The 17,748-nt window shown below is 47.3% G+C and overlaps 1 protein-coding gene across 1 annotated transcript in view; it reads left to right on the top strand.

Moving 5' to 3' along the window:
* The window catches only part of CFAP65 (cilia and flagella associated protein 65), a 32,020-nt gene extending 14,272 nt beyond the window's left edge, over positions 1 to 17,748 (top strand). The window contains exons 16-32 of the mRNA XM_061370233.1: positions 511 to 639; positions 1,501 to 1,726; positions 2,438 to 2,566; positions 2,884 to 3,060; positions 3,737 to 3,803; positions 7,461 to 7,571; positions 8,351 to 8,542; positions 9,254 to 9,412; positions 10,722 to 10,865; positions 11,324 to 11,440; positions 12,017 to 12,145; positions 12,628 to 12,693; positions 14,290 to 14,504; positions 14,858 to 15,007; positions 15,469 to 15,744; positions 16,363 to 16,500; positions 17,163 to 17,748. Of these exons, the coding sequence (XP_061226217.1) occupies positions 511 to 639; positions 1,501 to 1,726; positions 2,438 to 2,566; positions 2,884 to 3,060; positions 3,737 to 3,803; positions 7,461 to 7,571; positions 8,351 to 8,542; positions 9,254 to 9,412; positions 10,722 to 10,865; positions 11,324 to 11,440; positions 12,017 to 12,145; positions 12,628 to 12,693; positions 14,290 to 14,504; positions 14,858 to 15,007; positions 15,469 to 15,744; positions 16,363 to 16,500; positions 17,163 to 17,307 (2,570 nt within the window). The 3' untranslated portion in view covers positions 17,308 to 17,748. The remainder of the gene's footprint in view (positions 1 to 510; positions 640 to 1,500; positions 1,727 to 2,437; positions 2,567 to 2,883; positions 3,061 to 3,736; positions 3,804 to 7,460; positions 7,572 to 8,350; positions 8,543 to 9,253; positions 9,413 to 10,721; positions 10,866 to 11,323; positions 11,441 to 12,016; positions 12,146 to 12,627; positions 12,694 to 14,289; positions 14,505 to 14,857; positions 15,008 to 15,468; positions 15,745 to 16,362; positions 16,501 to 17,162) is intronic.

The following is a 17,748-nucleotide window of genomic DNA, read 5'->3' as shown; positions in this document are numbered from 1 at the left end:
TTCCCCTCTCTTCTGTAAAATCAATCTAGCATAAACTCAGAAGTTGGGCTGCTTACTGGCTAGCTTGCATTGATTCTTTTAAGTACCTTAAAGTGTCTGCTCCTTTGCTGAGGGATTTACTACAGGTGATTTTTCTATCTTGCTGGCAAAAGCATAACCCTGAGCATGACAACTGAAGTTAGACCGACTTGGACCTTGAAATAAGATGTGCTTTTCCAGTAGAGAAGAAAGTTAAAGGAGTTCCCAGAAGAAATGGTGGAATGCAACCCTTAGCTGCCTTTCTAGAGTACCTCTTCTGGGGAAGTTCTCTGTTACTGCTGGCCAAAGGCAGGCTGGGTAGACCCACTGAGCTGCCTACAGTTGTAGTCTGGGAATCCCAACTTTAACATCTGAAGCTGTTGCTAACAATTAGGCATGGGAGGGAAGTGGCTTAAGTGCAGGAAGGCTTAGGGATCTTTGTGCTGAACACATGTGAGCCAAAGAGGTTATACAATCTCTTTTTTCCTACAGCTCTAGAACTGGAACACTCCAGAGGGACAATCCCTGCAAGGTCAAGAGCTTTTGTCCAAGTAACAGTCAGGCCAGCCCGTCAACTGCATTACACCTGGTCAATTAAATATGCTCTTTGCACCCCCACAGGTGAGAGATGGGTGTTTTGGGAAAATCATTCCCTCCCAACCAAGTAGACAGGGTTGTAACAGGCTGAGCTGCACAGTTCCCATTGTATGAGTTCTGCCTGAAGAAATCTGGTGATGGGCAATTCACCAGAGCCAGGTCCTACTTTTAGATGCACCTTTTGGGGTTAGAGATGATTGAGCCATAAGACAGACAAGGAGAGCTCCAAGTTTCCTTCTGCTCTGGTCACAAGATTCACTGCTCCTCTGTGTGATCATGACCTCTTATAATATGTCCTGAAACACATTCTGAGAGCTTCATGCAACTAGTCCCATGTAGCTGGGGTCATTTTGGCAGATCTGGATTGGTCCCTGTATGAGAAAGAAGGAAGTTTAACTAGAAAAGCCATGGAGAGGGATAACAGGGAACGTAACAATGTGTAGTATGTAACAGGAATATTCAGAGGTGGGCAACAAGAAGACAGTAGCTATACAAGGAGTTTCCAGGTTAGAAAGTGGAGCATGGCAATGCCGCTTGAATGGTATGGAGAAGACAAGATGTAAACAAATGTTTATGATTTTCAGCTTGAAAACAAAGGGCACTTCATAAAGTGACTCAGCTGTAGGCTTAAATGAAAAAAGGGGGAGTTCACATAGTGTATAATTAACCTGTTTTACATTGTTGAGAAGGATCACATTCATAGTCTTGGTGATCTCTAAATGCAGAAGTCAAGGTACAACTGGAAGTCAGGGGTTTACAGGTTTTCAGAAGTTGCCAAAGTCCTGTTCTTTCTTTGGTCTGCATAAGGCCTCTCTGTTTTGCTATCCCAGGCAGCTGTCCCTTAATGGTCCTTGACTACTTTTTGACATTTCTCTCTCTTCCCAGCTACAGATCTTACAAGCACAGAAGAGGAGCAGCAGCCCCTCTGCTGCATTGTAGCAACAGGTGTCTACCCAACTTTCTGCATCACAGATGCCTGCTCATCAGGGAGTGGCAGTGGTATCAGCAAGTTGCACCTCTGGACGCTCTTTTCCTTGGACATGCTGAATAAGTACTTGAAGCAAGACCCTACTCCCAGTGAGCTCATCTACAGAGTTCCCACTAGGCACAGGTAAGATGAGGAAATGGCTTAGAGGATCTATCAGTCCCTTGCATCAGCCAGAGATGCTGTGGCCATTGGCTTGTGTTGCAGCTCATCCTAGCTGCTTCAGGCAGTTATTCACTTCCTTCTCTGCTTACCCACCCTAGAAAGGAGCCACAGAAACAAAGAATAATTTAATTGCAATGGACCTCTAGAAGTCTGTGGTCTAGCCCCTTGCTCAAAACAGGAACAAATAGATTGGGTTGTTGAGGGCCTTGTCCAGTTCAATGCTGGATATCTCCGAGGACAAAGAAACCACAGCTTGAGTGGGGACCTGATTCTGGTGTTTGACCACTTCCATGGTAAAAACTTTCTTCCTAGTATCTGATTGGAATATCTTGTGTTGCAACTTCTGCAGTTGCTGTCTGTGAGCCCTTGCTTCATAAGGCTGAACAAACCCAGTCGCTCCTTGGAAGCAATGTGCTTCAGCCCTCAACCATCTTGGTGGTCCTCCACTGGACCAGCTCCAGTATGTCAGTGATTTTCTTGCATGTACCAGGGAGCTGAAAAGAGACACCCTGCCTTACACCCCGTTTCCTTCCTCCCAAAATGGCCAAGAAAATAAGGTCAGATAAGAATTAAAAGGAAGACAGCCAGTATAAAATGACCCTTCTCTTTGTCATGCCCTACCGACTCTTCCTCCTGTCTTAATTTAATCTTTTCTTTCTCTCCTGTGACCAGCACATGCTTGAGCCCTCCAGTGTACACCCCTCTCCTGCTGGATTTCAACTTTGGGGCTGCTCCAATAGGCTCAGAGCCTACCCTCGTGATGCTCCTGCTGGAGAACAAGGGCGTGGTGCCTGTGGAGTGGTAAGCAGTGCTTTGGGGAGTTCAACCTTCCTTCTGGAGTCTGTCAGGGGGTATACAAGTGCTCACAGGGCTATGAGACATTTGCAAATTAAACACAGGGTGGGTTTTCTAGTTGCAGCTTGTGTTGTGAAGCTTCAACTGAGATCTGTTGGTGGGTCGAGGGAAGCAAACAAGGAATGTCAGAGAGGTCTATAGATAAACCTGACAAAATGTGGTGTGTCTTCACCAGCTAGGCTGAGCCTGGCTGGATTGAATATGCTGACTATGGCCCTAGGGAAGTTGTTTGTCTTTTGCTGACCAACTGACTGTTTCCCTAGGGCCTTCTTGTTTCCTTCTGATCAGAAGATGGACATGGAGCACTGGGCAGAGGATGCTGAATTTAGCTCCCGTGAGCTGCATGAGATGAGAATTCAGGATAACCAGCTCTTCAGTGTTTCCCCAAAGTCAGGGAAACTTCTTCCAGGACAGGAGGAATCTATCCAGCTCTCACACAGGTAATGGCAACTACCTGTACTTCAGTGCCTCATGCTGTGTGCCAGGACAGTGTCTGCCATCACAGTCCCCTGTATTTCCACGCCGGATCCTTTCCCTTCACACGCCCCTTGCCCAGCAGAGATTGGGCAAGTAAAAATTCCCTGAGCTTGTCCAGTTTCTGGATCACACAAAGCTTGTCTTCCTCAGGGGGATGTTGTTAGTGTCCTTTAACACTGTAGTGCAAGAGACGTTTAACCTGACATGCTGGGGACCCTGGTCTGCCTTGACCTGACAGTTGAGGAGACAAACAAGATGCTGCACTTCCTGTGGCATTGATCATACAGTGATATTTTTGTTATTAGCTAGAGCTGCTAGCCCTTTTATGCCTGTGGAAGGTATGAAGAAAGCTGACACCTCCCCTTTCACAGCAGACCTGATCTGTGAAGTACTGGCATTTCAAATGGCATTAGCCTAGAAACTTGGGTCCCTAAATGGGCGTATGACTAAAATCAACACTGCATCACTCATTCCCACCCAAACACAATGGTTCCTCTCCTTCTCTCAGTGGCCCTTACACAACAGTGACTCTTTAGCTGGGAATTGAATTGTCTCTAATGTACTTTGTGACCCTGATTCTATCACCCTGGGCACAAGGTTGGTTTCTAATGTTTTCCTCTGTCTCTTCTTTCATGTTAGACATGATTTCCCTGGCATTGATCACCTCCCTGTCCTGCTGAAGGTTTCCTACGGCCATGAGATTCTGGTAAGATAGCAGGTGTCTTTTGCTTATGTTTGCAGAACAGCAGCAGGTAGGAGCTGAATTAAAATCCCCAGAAGCTGCATGATATGTAGGAGGCTGTGTCCTTCCCCTGTAATTTGCACTGGCCAGGCAGTAACAGAGGGACAAGCAGATACAGAAAACCAACATCCTGACAAACTCATGGTTTCAGCACAGTGTGATGTGCCAGTGCACTGGCAAAATGGCTCTTGATGTAGCATCTGCTGTTTTTTTCTGATAAAAGGATAATTATTATTATTACTGTCATTGTTGTTTATTATTGTTGCAGTTATTCTTAGTGTTATTACAATTATTATGTTTAGTTGTTTGTTTGTTAACCTTTGTATTTTATTGGTGGTGTTGGTACAGAATTGCTTCCTCTTCCAAGCCAGCTTGAAGCCCAAACCAGCCTTCCTGGGTTTTACAGTCCATGCATGCTTTCCACACTTGAGCATTTCTGTGCTTGGTTACCCTAGTTTCATCTGTGTCACCATGAGTTCTTCCATGCAGTGATCATGGAGCTCAGACCTGCAGCCCATCATACTTCATTCCTACCCAGCTTTCCTGACTCTCCCCATCTCATCATCTCTCTGCGCTCTTCAACCTCCCTGGAATGTGCTTTTGTTTAAAAGTACCACCCACACTGGCTGCAGTTTGGGCACACACACAGGCCAACATGAGGTGGCAAAGCATCCTCCAGCTCTGAAGCATGGAGGCAGCTGCTTCCCCAGACCCAGAAGGTACTCCCTGCACCCCTGGTTGGTTGCTCCCACTGCAGCCCTGCTGCCTTTTTCCACCCACTTATTTCTCCTTCCAGTGATAGATGAGCTTCCTACTCACGCTTCTTGCTTCATTGCTTGCTAAAGCACCCCACACCTATCTATAGTGTGTTTTTCCTGAGCATTTCCTCAGGCTTGTAACTCTTTTCTCTCTCTTTCCCCTTTCTCAAACTGTCATGTAGAGTCAAAGTCACCTTGTGCTCTGTGGGGCATAGCCCATGCCCGACTGAGCCTCACTCTCTGTCTCTGAAGTTTCCTATGAGAGCATTGTGTTCACACATCTCTTCTATTTTTCTTTTCTTTCAGGACTGTTGTCAGCTGAAAATCCAACCCTTTGACCAAGCTGTTCAAACAGTGGCTTAACTGTGCCTTCCCTCAAAGCGCTTGGACAGGCTCCCTGTGCTCTGCCTGCCTGGCACAATCCTGAGAGTGGCTGTGAGCATTTCACCAGCTGGCCAGTGAGGGAATAGGCTTCGGAGCACACAGAAGCCTGTAGGGCACACATCCTCTCTTGCCACATAGCCAGTTGCTTTGGTGGCTACTAGAGGCCACCACCCTACCTCATGTTGTCATTGCAGAAGGGGCTGAAAAAGCATGGGGGCCCTAGGGATAATAGAAGATCCCTGAGTGCCAGTACTTAACTGCTAATATCAGGAAGTGGGTGTAGAAAAGGTTCCTCCCTCTGCAGAGAGGGCAGTTGAGGGAGCTGAACAGAGTGTGCCTTCTGTCCTTTCAGTCATGGCATGAAAGGCACAGAGCTGCCAGGTCCCATGGCAGAGACTGCTCTAAGCATGCTCACATGCATAGCAGATCCTCACCTGGGAATCTGGTGAAATGTGCAGAACATAAGCTAACCTTAAGGGAAGGTAACCTGGGGGTGACATTTTGGGTATTGTCAAGCAAAAGTTAAGCTTTGGAAAGTTGAGAAAACACCAATAAGCAAGGTAGAGATCATTGGGCTGGGTACTGCTTGGTCATTCTGTCAAATTCCAAATTGCCTGGCTTCAGAGCTGTGATGTTAGCCAGCTGCAAACCAATGCCTCATTTTTTGGAGATCCAAATTCACTTCTGTTATGGTTCTACCCATGTGGTCAGGTTTTGACCTCCCACTCCTCTGCTACCCCAACAGAACCTGTCTGCTTCATCTTTAAGAGGAGCTCCCTCTTTATTACTCCTTTCCCTCTCTGTGGCCAGCTTTCAGTCCTGTGTTGTAGCTAGATTTATAGGTGCTCTGAAGGATTCAAACTGACTTCCCATTGGCAGTTTCTTCTGGCTGCAGGATGAATCTTCTATGGGACTTGTGTGTTACCCAATCCTTGCACAGTAGGGAAACAGGGCTTCTTGCTGCCTAGTGCTCTCACAGGTTGTCTTTTGCCTCACTGACATAGCCTGCCTGTAAGAGTGCAGATGTGACCTTGTTCTCAGAGTTCCAGGATCATTTGGCCAGGCAGAATCTGCAGCCCTCAGCAGTTTTAGCAGGAAAAGCTCAGCCAGCTGCAGGTGTTGCAGGATGAGGTAGGCTGGTTCCCAGAACTCACTGGAGAGAAAGCTTGGATTCCTGTGGAGAATCCCTGAGCACAGAGCATCCATAAATTGGAAGTGTTTGTGCCTCACCTCAGAGCTGCTAATTAGGTTTCCTGAGATGCTGTCACCTCCACATGTTTTCCAGGTAGCTCTGCTCCCTGGGGAATCTGGTATCCCTGCCCCTCTCATGTTCTAAGTCATTGCTGTGAGACAAGATCTCTGCACTATGGAAGGAGAACTGGTTGCACCAGGTCTTTACTTTTCTGTATTTGTCTTCCTTTAACTGACAGTCCTCTGAATATTGCATCTTGTGTCTATGAAAATTGATGGCAATTTTTTCTCGGTAGTTCTGGTCTAGTGGAATCCAAGGTGGGTTTTTTTTTTTTACCAAATACAAATGGGTGTTTTACTCCCAGAGCTCAGGAAGGTTCCTGACCCTTTTTCCCTTGCAGTTTGAAAGCATCAGCTTTGGTCCTCTTCCTGTTCGCACTTTATCTGGCTTGCTGGGGCTCTCAGGAGTCTGAATGCTCATGTAGTGCTTTGAAAAGATCCCATGCGAGACCTTGTTAGCATTGTATTTCTAGTCCCTCTTCCCTCCTCTCTTTGCTTATGGAGCTAAAACAGAACGGGTTGTTTTAGAGGAACTGGCATTCTCTGCTCTTTTTAAGCAGCTGATACAATATCTCCTGCAGGGGTCTGTCCAAGGCATCCACCTGCCTTCGCAAACATCCTCTCCATCTTCTGCATATGCACTTGAAAAATAGCCATGCTTTAGCTAATTACAAACTGCAGCAACTTATCTCCCTTTGGCCCATGCAAAGATATTACTAGCTCTGTGACTGCTTTGCAGCCTCTGCTTCAAGGCAGACAGCTCAAGGGTGCTTTGGGTGATCCTGCAGGAAATCATGCATCATGACTTATCTCCAGTTTTTGGACTGTTAGACATTCTTGCAGCAGAGTGAAGACATCCAGATGGTCCTTTCCAAGAGGAAACCCTTACTTACTTAAAATCCTGTGTTTCCAAAGGGTTTGTTTGTCACAGCTGCACACTGTCTTGTGTACAGTCCAGACACTTCCATTCATGGAGAATTTCTACCACTGAGGCTAGTGCCTCACACAGCGGAGAGAAAAGTACCTTCTATCTGAAGCAAGATGCAAAAGCCTTTCAGAGGAGAGCCAACCGTTGGGTAGGCTCTCCGTCTCCTTGTTTTTTTTCTTAGGACTACTTAAATCTGTAACTGTTGACCTCAACTTGCAAAGTCCTTCAGAGTCCTTGTGCAATTGTTCATGATGGGACCAAGCCCCTGTTAGAAAGTGGCTGTGTTTGTTTCTACTGTAGCTGAACTTCAGCGGTGTGACAGTGGAAGAGGGCCAGCAGTACATTCATTTTACATCCTCAGAGCACCTCTTCACACCCATTGCCATTGGGACTTCCCACCCCCCCACACAGGTGAGCATCCTGAGGCCAATCCCAGCAGCAAGTGGGGGGAAGGAGGTAGTGTTACTGTGTCCCAAGGATAAGCAATGTCCAAGGCATTTCCCAGAAAACAGAATGGCCTCCAAAGGAAAGCATTACAGCAGAGCTTTGAGACTAGCAGAGTCTGGAAATGGCTCCTGGGATGGCAGCAGGGAAAGTACCTTTCACCATCTCCAGTTTGACAAGATTTGGCTTTCACTCTAGCCAGAATACTTATGAGGTGTGTTTGGCCATCCCCTTATTCTCTTGCACAGGATCCAAGTGAAAACTTGTCTAGCTGCTCCAGGCACTCTGGAAATAAATCCTGATTAGCTTTTTAGTAAATGAATTAAACTTCCTTAAGCACTTATTCAGCAAAAAGGCAGCTTTGATTCTGTTCTACCTAATTTACTTGAGAAATGAACAAGTCTGAATTGAATTAAGATCACTTTAATATAAGTGGTTTTGCATTTCAAGTAATCCGCTTTACAGTGATCCCTTTAGCTAATTTGTATTAATTTTCTCCTAGACTGAATTTGCAGGGCACCACTTGGAGAGGCACTGTAGTTATCAATGTACATGGGTGGTGATAAACCCTCAGCCCAGTCTCCTATTAGAGCCTCAGTGATAAATCTTGACACTATGAGGTCTCCTCATTCTTAGGAGACAAGCTGCCTAATTAATTATTAATGCTTATCAGAGTCCTCTGAGGAAGTGCTAGCTAGTTGAGCTTGTGCATGGTGTAAGAAGCTCTGCTCTCTCACTCACTTTAGATTTATGAACTCTACAATGGTGGCTCTGTGCCAGTGATATTTGAGGTTCAGCTGGACGAGGTTATGAAGATCCAGAAGGAGAATTTTCAGCATCCTGTGTTTGTCTGCCTAACTCCTAGAGGTGAAATTCCCCCTGGTATAACAGGCCACATTGAGTGGATCTTCTCACCACTGGAAGCTAGAACATATGTGGTAAGACCCTCCTCATTGCCAGAAACTGTTTATTTCTGTTATTGTGTGCCTAAAACTCTTTAGATCTCTTAATGATGGTTGGTCCATGGCATGCTACAGCTGAATTGAGCTCCATTCATTCAAGAAGCAAAGAGTCTTGAAAGCTAATGAGTGCCTGGTTTGTTCAGGAAATGGAGCAGATAGATTGCTATCTCATACGTTTCTTCTTCCCAAAGAATAGATTTATTCCACAATCAAAGTCATCCTATTTTTCAAGGATCAAAGAGTGACTGAGGATATCAACAGTATCTGATCAGATTTTTGGCTCATCCTTGGCCTTCAGTAACTTCACCAAAGAGTCTGAAGTTGGTGTCTTTTATCAATGCAGTGTACATTGCTGCAGGCCTCTGCAAACAGTGTTCCCAAAGACCTTTGTCCCAGGCTGCAGCAGGCAGACAGGGCCAGAGCTGGAGCACCATTAGTTGCCCCACTCTGCAGTGGATGCATGGAAAAATAAATAAATCTAAAACTACAACTTTTGCTCCAAGAGGGACTCTCTTCCCATCTCATAGTTAGCAGGGAAGGGCAAAGCCTGAAAGAACAAAAGACTGGATTTCTTTTAGTCCATTCATGTGTTGTATTTAAACTAGTCCCTTAGCAAGTATATTAGCTTCTTGCACATCTCTCGCAAATATGACTCTGGACTTAAAACCCTGTTCTTGTCCAAGGCAGGTTGATGTTCCCATCCACATCCTGGGAGGTGAATCAGCTGTGATCACGTTCAAGGGAGAAGGCTACCATCCAAACATCATAGAAGAGACTGTTTCATCCAGTAAAGTTTTGCCTCCTTCAGTCTTTTCAGGTTCTACCAAGCTAACTGTGCCTGGGCAGGTAAGTTCAGGCATGCTAATATGACCAATATGAACAATCCAGAAATGTGTGTGAGAGACTGAAACATGTAAGTGGCCCCATCTAGCAATAGTCTTTGTTGCAGAAGTGTTCATTTGCCATGAGATAGAGCAAGATATTTCCCTTCCAGCGTGTCATCTAGAGCTTAACTCATAAAAAGCAGTTGTTCTGAAAGGTGCTGTCTTTCCAGCTTGCTGCTTCCACTGTCATTAGAACAAAAAAGGCTTTAGGCTTTGTTCATGTTCTGAATTTTCTATTGAAAATTACCCCTCCATCACAGCTAGCTTTTTCATTGGCAGCTACACTTTTTTCTTTGGCAATTCATTCACAAAAAAAACATTATGCTCCTGACATACCCTACCAGGGTTTGGCTGCTACCATTTCACACCTAAACTCAGATGATTCATAACCTGAATGCAGACTGCAGGATAGTCACTCATTCAGGCACATCCTGAGGAATGCATGTGTTTAACCTGTCACTGGCTCTGCGGAAGCTTGTTTGGCCTGGTCTGAGCCGGCCTGCCAGCCTGAGAAAATCGGTTGTTAAATTCACTCACAGATTTATTCATTACCCACAGTGTAATGAATCAGCATTAAACAGCATCAGCAGAGGCATAGTCCAGGCAGGTAAAGGATTCATCCTTGCTGACATTAGTGTGCCCAGCTTGGAGCGCAGCCATAGCTACATACGCTCTTTGGCTTCCAGCAGGGTGACTGAGTTCTAGGGTATAGCAAAGAGGTGATTAAAAATGTGTCTCATGCTGGCAACAAAGATGTCATCCCACAGGGCTCTGTTGTCTGTAACCAAGAGTCATTAGCTTCTCCAATGATCAGTGTAATTAATCAGAGTTTGCCTGGAGAATGGGACAGACTAGTAGCAAGATACAGTAGGGAGCAGTTTCCCAAAACTCACATTCAAGTTGATGATGATTTGGGCAAGGACACACCTCATGCATTTGCCAACTGAAGTAGGAAAAGGCCTGGACTGCAGGTGTTGCGGAGGGAATCTGAACGCTGCTGGTCCCTGCCCCAGCACCAGTGTTATGTTCTATTAATTACTCATTCAATCCTACTGCAACAGGGCTGTCCTCTTGATGTAAAGAGTCATTTTAGCCAAAGCAAAAATGAGAGAAATGTAACATTCCCTCAAGTTGCTATGATAAAGATAACTGGCAAATATCATCCATGAATTGCTGCATAACTTCAAGGTGACTACGATTGCCCTTCCCCAGTGGCCACATCCCATCTTCCTTTCCTGCTGTTACTCCTGGTTTCACCTTGCTTCCTGCAGGCAGCCACCTTGTCCCACAGAAGGATTTGTTTTGGAAATATCCCAGACTGTGCTAAAGCTAGTCGACTTGTCTTTCTCAACAATATCTCAGAGAGCAAGACTGTTGTGTTTGCCTGGCAGATAAGCACCTACAAAGACAAGAAGGTAAGTCCTTCTTTTTCCTCTACAGCCTTCTTGCCCATCTCTGTTGTGTCCTGAAAGCACCTTACAACTCCATTTTCAACCTGACATTCAGAAACAGTCCTAAGGAACTGACTTTTATACTAGCTGTTGAAAGGAAAGGGCAGAGAAGAGTGAAGGCAAGGGTCAGGACAGGGGGGAAAGACAGAATTCAGAGGGAAATCTGAAGACTTCAGTGAGGAGACATGAACCTGGAACTACAGGATGCAATAATGAACCTCAGGACCACATCTACCAGCAAAGTCTGTGGTTGTTCTTGCACTATATCAGCTGTACTTCACTCATGTCATATACCTGTGAGAGAGGAGAGAATTCCCACAGTCCTGTGTTTCCTACAAAGTGAAGGCACTAGGAAGGTTCCAGGACAATGAAACGGCTCCTCTGTGGGTTGGGTTTGTTGTTTTGTTTTGTTTTTTCCCCAGGTGTTACAGATTGCTCCAGAAGTAGGGGTTGTGCAGCCTGGAGAAAGCATCCCCTGCTTCATCACACTGCAACCTTCAGGGACTGCTTCCTTCTGCAGCACAGATCTGGTGTGTGAGGTGAGACCCAAGAGGTGCCTGTGTATTACCATCACCTGGGCATGTCACTACAGTTCCCAAATGGCTGTCCCCAGCAGTCAGCAAGCTAAAGGAATCCTACTTTACTCCATAATGCTGGCCAGTGCTTCTCATTCCTGAAGATACTGAGCTTCATCTCTTCTGGTGGTTTAAGTGTCTGTGTGGCTCACTAGATGATGTGTAATTGTGAAACGTGGGTTTGTGACTTGAACGCAGCTACAAGAGGTCACAGTTTGAATGGAAGTGGTTTTCAGTGGATGTCAGAGACTTTAAGTATCTGTAAAAAGCAAGTCTTGCTTCTGTAATATTAGTGAGTGCACAGACTTGCAGTAATGTCCCTCTGGACACTTGTTCTTTGGCAAGAGATTGTTTCTTCTCTGTATCAGTCTTACAGTAATGGTTCTCTCCTTTTCTGTTACTGGAAGACATGGAAAGGGAGTGGGCTTCTGGCTGGGATCTCATGGAAGGGAGAAATTGGTGACAGGCATGGGCATGAGCCAGAGACTGTATTATTTACAGCATCTTTCTAGCCCTGCTCACTCCAAACTTGCTTCATAGCTATACCTCCAGGACTCCCTGGTTCAGTACGAGAGGGAGCTGCAGGAGTGGGAGAAGGAGAAAGCGAGGCAGGCTGTGGAATTCACTATCACAGAGAAGGACCTGAGGAAGCAAAAGTCACCTGCAGGGGTAAGTATTGCCAGAACATTACACCAGCTCAGCTCAGCTAATCTCCAAATCAGCTCAGAAACAGCATCCCATGTTAACAAGAAATACTCTTTAAAAAAATCTAGGCAAGTTGATAAGAGGACATGAGATTCTGATCTATTCAATATCCCATAGCTGGTCTGTAGATAGCAAAAGGAGGTGCTGTTTTTTAGACAAGAATCACACTCTGAAATTGCTAATGATTGTCTGAAATTTGGAAGTGCGTGAGAAGCCTTAGGGGAAACAAAGCCAGTGGCTCTGGAAACTGATGACTGGATTTTTAACTATGAATAAACACTGGAGAGAAACATGTAAGAATGTGGCCTGAGTGAAGAATGGGAGGGATGCGGTCATTGACTCAGCTGGGACAAAGTAAAACAAAATCCTGGAGTCTTGTTCTGGTCTGTATCTTTCCTATAAGACAATTTCTCTTCCTTCTCCCTGCCATCTCCCTTTCTTTTCAGAGGTCATCAGATTCTGCTGAGACAGTAATTCTTCCTGAATCCTCAGCTGTGATGAGGAGATACAAGGTAAGTCAGACCTGTCTCACCACAGTAGAATCAAACTGACTGCTATAGAAAAGAGGCAGATGCTGATATCACAGCGTGGGAGCCTGAATAGAGAGCACAGCGTGATTTGTAGCTTCAAGGCTTTGGGAGACAGACTGTTTGGAGAAGCCAGAAGCAGCAGACTGACTGTGCCATGTTGGCAGTAACTTTCCAGCTGAGGCGAACAGGAAGTGAAACTGCAACCAAATGAACACCCATAACTGGAGAAAGGTGGAAATGTTCTGAATAAGCAGGAAAGATGCACACAGGGCAGTCAGTACCTGGGCTCGTTTCATGCTGTGGCAACAATGGAATGTGTGCCGTGACAGAAAGCGGCAGGACCTTGGCGTGACGTGGTGCAGACTTTGTCCTCACTGCTAAAAGAGCTGCGCTCTGTGCCTCAGGAGAAACTGCAGGCTGGGACTGCCTGGAGTTAAGTGCTCAGAAAACTTTAAAGCTCAATTGGCCCCTGAAATATGCACAACTGTGACAGCTTCTCTAGCAGTTGTGGCAAGCTGTGAGACAAGGTCCCAGGGAATGCTCTGCAGAACTGCCTGAGCCCAAAGGCAGAGCCAAGCTGTGTGTCCAGCTATCTGCAGTACATGCTGTGGGAATGACAGGGCTTGTGGAGAACCAGCTAACCCGAGAGGTGGAAGGGTCAAGGGGAGCTTGCGTGAGGCTGGGCCTGAGCAGAGTGACTCAGCTAGGAGACACAGCTTGTTATCTCGGGATTCCCATCATAGTAAGGCTGTAGCAGTGCTCCTGGGACCCTGCAGAGTGCCTCAGCATATCCTCAACTGTACTGTGTGAAGATACCAACTCAGGGCAGCTCTAGCTTTGGACTGTCTGCCCTGTGCTGTTACATGTAATCAGTGATGCAGGTTGAGGCATTCATTGGGATGAATATAAGGATGATTGAGGAAAAGTAAAAGCAGTTTTGTTTAGTCCTATAGGGTTTTTCTCCCAGTGTTAATTTGGAGCCTGCAATCGCCTGTTCTGTGTCTGGAGCAGTGAAGGCCTCTGGCCTCATTCTCAGAGGCTGGACAGTTATCTCCCAAAGGTTACTGAAGTCTTGTGATGGGTGAGGGCTTCTCCAAAACTGGGTGGTGCCCTTCTGGCCCAGGCTTCTGGACTACCCCTGCCCTAAGAAACTTCCCCCAGACTGACTGCTGGTAATGCAAACCCAAACTGGCTCATGTAGTATGGCAGGAGTCAGTTCCTGGTTCCCTTCAAGGCTTGGGAGACTATTTTTGCATGCGTTTCTGCACATCCTGGAGTTCCAAAAGGGATGGATAGGAATACAACATCCCCAAGTACCCTGGGGAGACCTTGAAGTCCTGCTAACCCTCAGGGCTGGCATGCTAGGCAGGGAGGATAGAGTGGACCTGATTCCCAGCACGGCCACTTGTGTCTGATGGGAGAACTGCAGTGCCAAGATCATTCTGACGCTTTCTCCTGTCCAGGGTCTTGGCGCTGGCTGCTGGGCTTCCCAGTACTCAGGCCTGTGCTCACACCTACACCAGCCCATCTGTGGCCAAAGGAGCAGCTCACTACCTGCCATTCCTTTCTCTCTAATAGACATTACCCCCTATTAAAAACCACCCCACACCAAATCAGCCAGCTGGACACGTTGACAGGAGGCGGCTGTTGAACAAAGAAGCCAGTCGGGTGTGGGTCAAACCAGAGCCTCCCAAGCCCATCCTCTTACACCTTGCTGTGACAGCCACAGCCTACTCTCTTGAGGACTTCTTCAACAAATTCACCTCTGAACTCCACAAGTACTTCTTGTCCTGGTAAGCTTTTTGGATTTGCATCTTCCTCTGAGCCAGGGCTGCCCATGCTGTGGTATGCACTGAACTTGGAGCTCTGCTCTGTTCCTCTCCAGTGCCGCAGTATTAGGCAAGTGGTGCCTTGCTTTCCCCAGCATTAGCTAACATGACTTTTTTGTCTCTTTCCCTCAAAAAGAAGATACTGTCAGAGCTCGGTGTTCCTCTCTCATGACAACATCCCTGCAGCTTTCACAGATGCAGCAGCTCCCACTCCTGCACTGCTCCCCGCTTGCCTGCAGTGCTGCTGCTCAAACAGGGGGATACAGGTCTTTGGCAGTTTCGTTCTGCCACTGATAGAATAATTCCTTCTTTCTCAGGCCCTTCAGCGACCAGCCCTTGGAAACCAAATTTGTGAATGGTATAAGGGGCAAAGACAGAATGGAAATGGAGCCCAAAAGGCTGTCCCTGGCTGCTGCTTCCAAACAGGAGTTGCAGATAGTGACTGACATACTCGCAGGTGTCATCAAGTGTGTATCCTTTTACCCTCACCCAGTTTGGAGGGGAATGTGTGCAGCATGGCGAGACCTCTGCTAATCCCAGAGGAATCTGTGCACTCCTGCTGCACCAGAATGGGAGATGCAGCCTGGAAAAGGCTGCACTGGGAACTAGAGCTCAGAAGCCCTGGTGTGATAGCCAGAGGCAGGATCTTGCTCCCTAGCTAGGTGCTGGGCCCATCTCTCTTTAGTGAATGGTGTCAGTGCCCAGGACACCAGAGCACTTTGATGCCATGAGCTTGGAACAGGATTCACCTATTTTTTCTGTCAGCTGCAAAAATGTAAAGAACCAGTGCTGGGGAGGGAAAGGAAGTTTCCTTAGCTCAAGCCTTCTTTATGGCTCTCTCAGGCCCAGAAAGCAAGAAGGAACAGAGTAAACACTGACATCTGTCACCTGGTTTCCTGGGCCTCATCCTTTATGTTTGTCCTCCCAGAGGCCTCTTGGAGAACACCCAGCTCCATGATGCAATAAGAAGCACCCTGGATGAGCCCATTCCATATTTCTCCCAGTTTCGGTGTGCAGAATCAGCAGAACTCTGGGACAGGAAACAGTGCTCCAGAGTCCACCCTGGGGTCTCTGCTTTGCCAGATCTTTACCCTGAGAAGGATGGAGAGAGGAAACAAAAGAGGCAGGAAACCTCTCCCAGTAATGACTGGCTGGAGGTTTCCCACCATGAGCAGTTGAGGGAGCAGAAGGAGATGATAAGCAGGTGAGGAAGCTGCACAGGCAAGAGAGCTATGGCAGCGCTCTGCCTGGCCAGAAACTCATTTCCCCTTCTGTGGCACTTCTGAGTTGTTCTGTGTGTCCTGGGTGGAAATTGACACTAGCTCACCTAGCCACCCTCTCCTTAGTGTGGTTTATGAAGAGTGCAGGTTTGCTGTGTCTTGGGGTCAAGCTGTGGGCAGTGCCAGGACACTGTTAGATGGTGATGTCTGCTTTATCTTTGGCCAGTCCTGGATGTATTGGACGTTAGAGTGCAGTGTGTGTTAACCTAACCTTTCACTTTTAACTGTAGTATTTCATCACCTTGGAGTGATGAAATACTCACGCACTGCTACAGGCCACAAGCATATGCACAAATACTAACTACAGCACAACTCAGAAGGAGCAACCACTAAAACCACAGTCACTCGGCTCTGTCTGAGGTCAGGGCCTGACACCAGCTGGTGGCTGCTCTGGAAGGGGGGGTCAGCACCCCATTGCTTAAGTCTTTGGTTCATTGGCCTCAGTGTGTAGGAAACAGTGTGGGCTGGGAGGAGTCACAGCAAGCAGCCTCCATTATCTGCTTTCTGATAGCTGTCCTTTGCCTGTACGTTTGTCCCTCCAGGCAGCCAGCCTTTAGGAGCCTGGTGGAGCTGGTGCTGGAGAACACCCTGCAGAATATACTGACTGAAGCCAGCCGTGGGGAAGTGGTGCTGACAGCCCAGCCCAGGGTCATTGCTCTACCCTCCAGCCCTTCCCAAAGGTAGCAGAGTGTATCTGTGCTTTGGCAGGGGTTGGGACCTGTCCTTAATATGTCAGGCTGAAGTACAGCTCATTTTCTAGACCACATGGATTAGCTGGATCACCAGCTGTCAATGTCAAGGCTCCCCGTGCAAAACAGGGAATCTACTCCCAAAGCCTCTGCCCCTTCTTTGCTTGTCCTAAGCCACAGAGCAGAAGTGATAATGAATGGTACAGCCTTTCCATGGACCCAAGACCATCATGCAGTTCAGGGGCAGGGCCCTGTGAGTGAACAGGTAGCAGAAGAGTCTGAGGCACTGGAGAGTCTAGCACAAGGAGGGTTTCTTAAGGTAAAGGAGTCTGGCAGCACAGTCTCTGACAGCAGAAAAGGGGCAAAGCTTTCATAGTCTAAGATAGTCTAGGATTTAGTTAGGATGAGGGAATGGCCACTGGTAGGGAGGCAGATTTGGGGCTAAGGGCAAAACATGAAGCTGCAGGCAGATTGGATTGGGGGAGGATAGGAGAGGGCTGTTGGGTGGAGATGTCATCTCCAGAGCCACAGGAGTCTTGTCTAGATAGATGCTGGGTGTTTCCTGTGATCCCTGGGGGAGTGATGATTGCCTGGGGGGGAGGCAGCAGCAGGCTGCACTCTCCCCAACCCAAAAACAATTTCCTCTTCTTCAGAACCACCAGTCCAGCACCGCCACCACCCTCAAGAGCACAGCTGCTGGGCACTGGGCTGCTTGAGCTTGTTACGCGCATCAACTTCCGCCACTCTACAGTCTGTCCCCGTGATGTCCAGTGCAACTCCAGTCCTCCCACCCCATGACCAGACCTCAGCATGCTGTCTGCCTCTGAGGGCCTGTGGCCTGATTATGTCCTCATTTCCAATTTGAATCCTCTGGCAACTCCACAGCAGAGCTAATGAGATCTTGCCTGTCTGTAGCTGTCCACATCATCAAGAAGAACCTCATTCTGCTACAGGGAGCACATGGACAACCTCTGTGACTGTTCCCACTGCCCCCAGTCTGTATGAACTGGGAGAGGAATCTTCTTTGAAATGTGGCAGAGGATGGACTGACAGCTGGGCACTGAGGTGCTGAGACCCTGATAACATCAGCAGGACGCAGGTACTGAGACCTCTTCTCTTCCTTGCTCCAGAGGCTGCTGCAGGTCCCACATACAGCAACCCAGCCTGAGAGAGAGGCTGCAGCACCATCCGGCATATTCAGTAACCCAATAAAAGCAGCTTGGCCTCTGGGCACACAGA

Source organism: Neopsephotus bourkii, unplaced genomic scaffold, assembly GCF_033783945.1.
Source record: "Neopsephotus bourkii isolate Nb327-2 ecotype Australia unplaced genomic scaffold, CSIRO-AGI_Nbou_v1 NB_1526, whole genome shotgun sequence".
NCBI lineage: Eukaryota > Metazoa > Chordata > Aves > Psittaciformes > Psittacidae > Neopsephotus > Neopsephotus bourkii.
The sequence above is the reverse complement of the archived record's forward strand: the minus strand, read 5'-3'. Positions and strand labels throughout refer to the sequence as shown.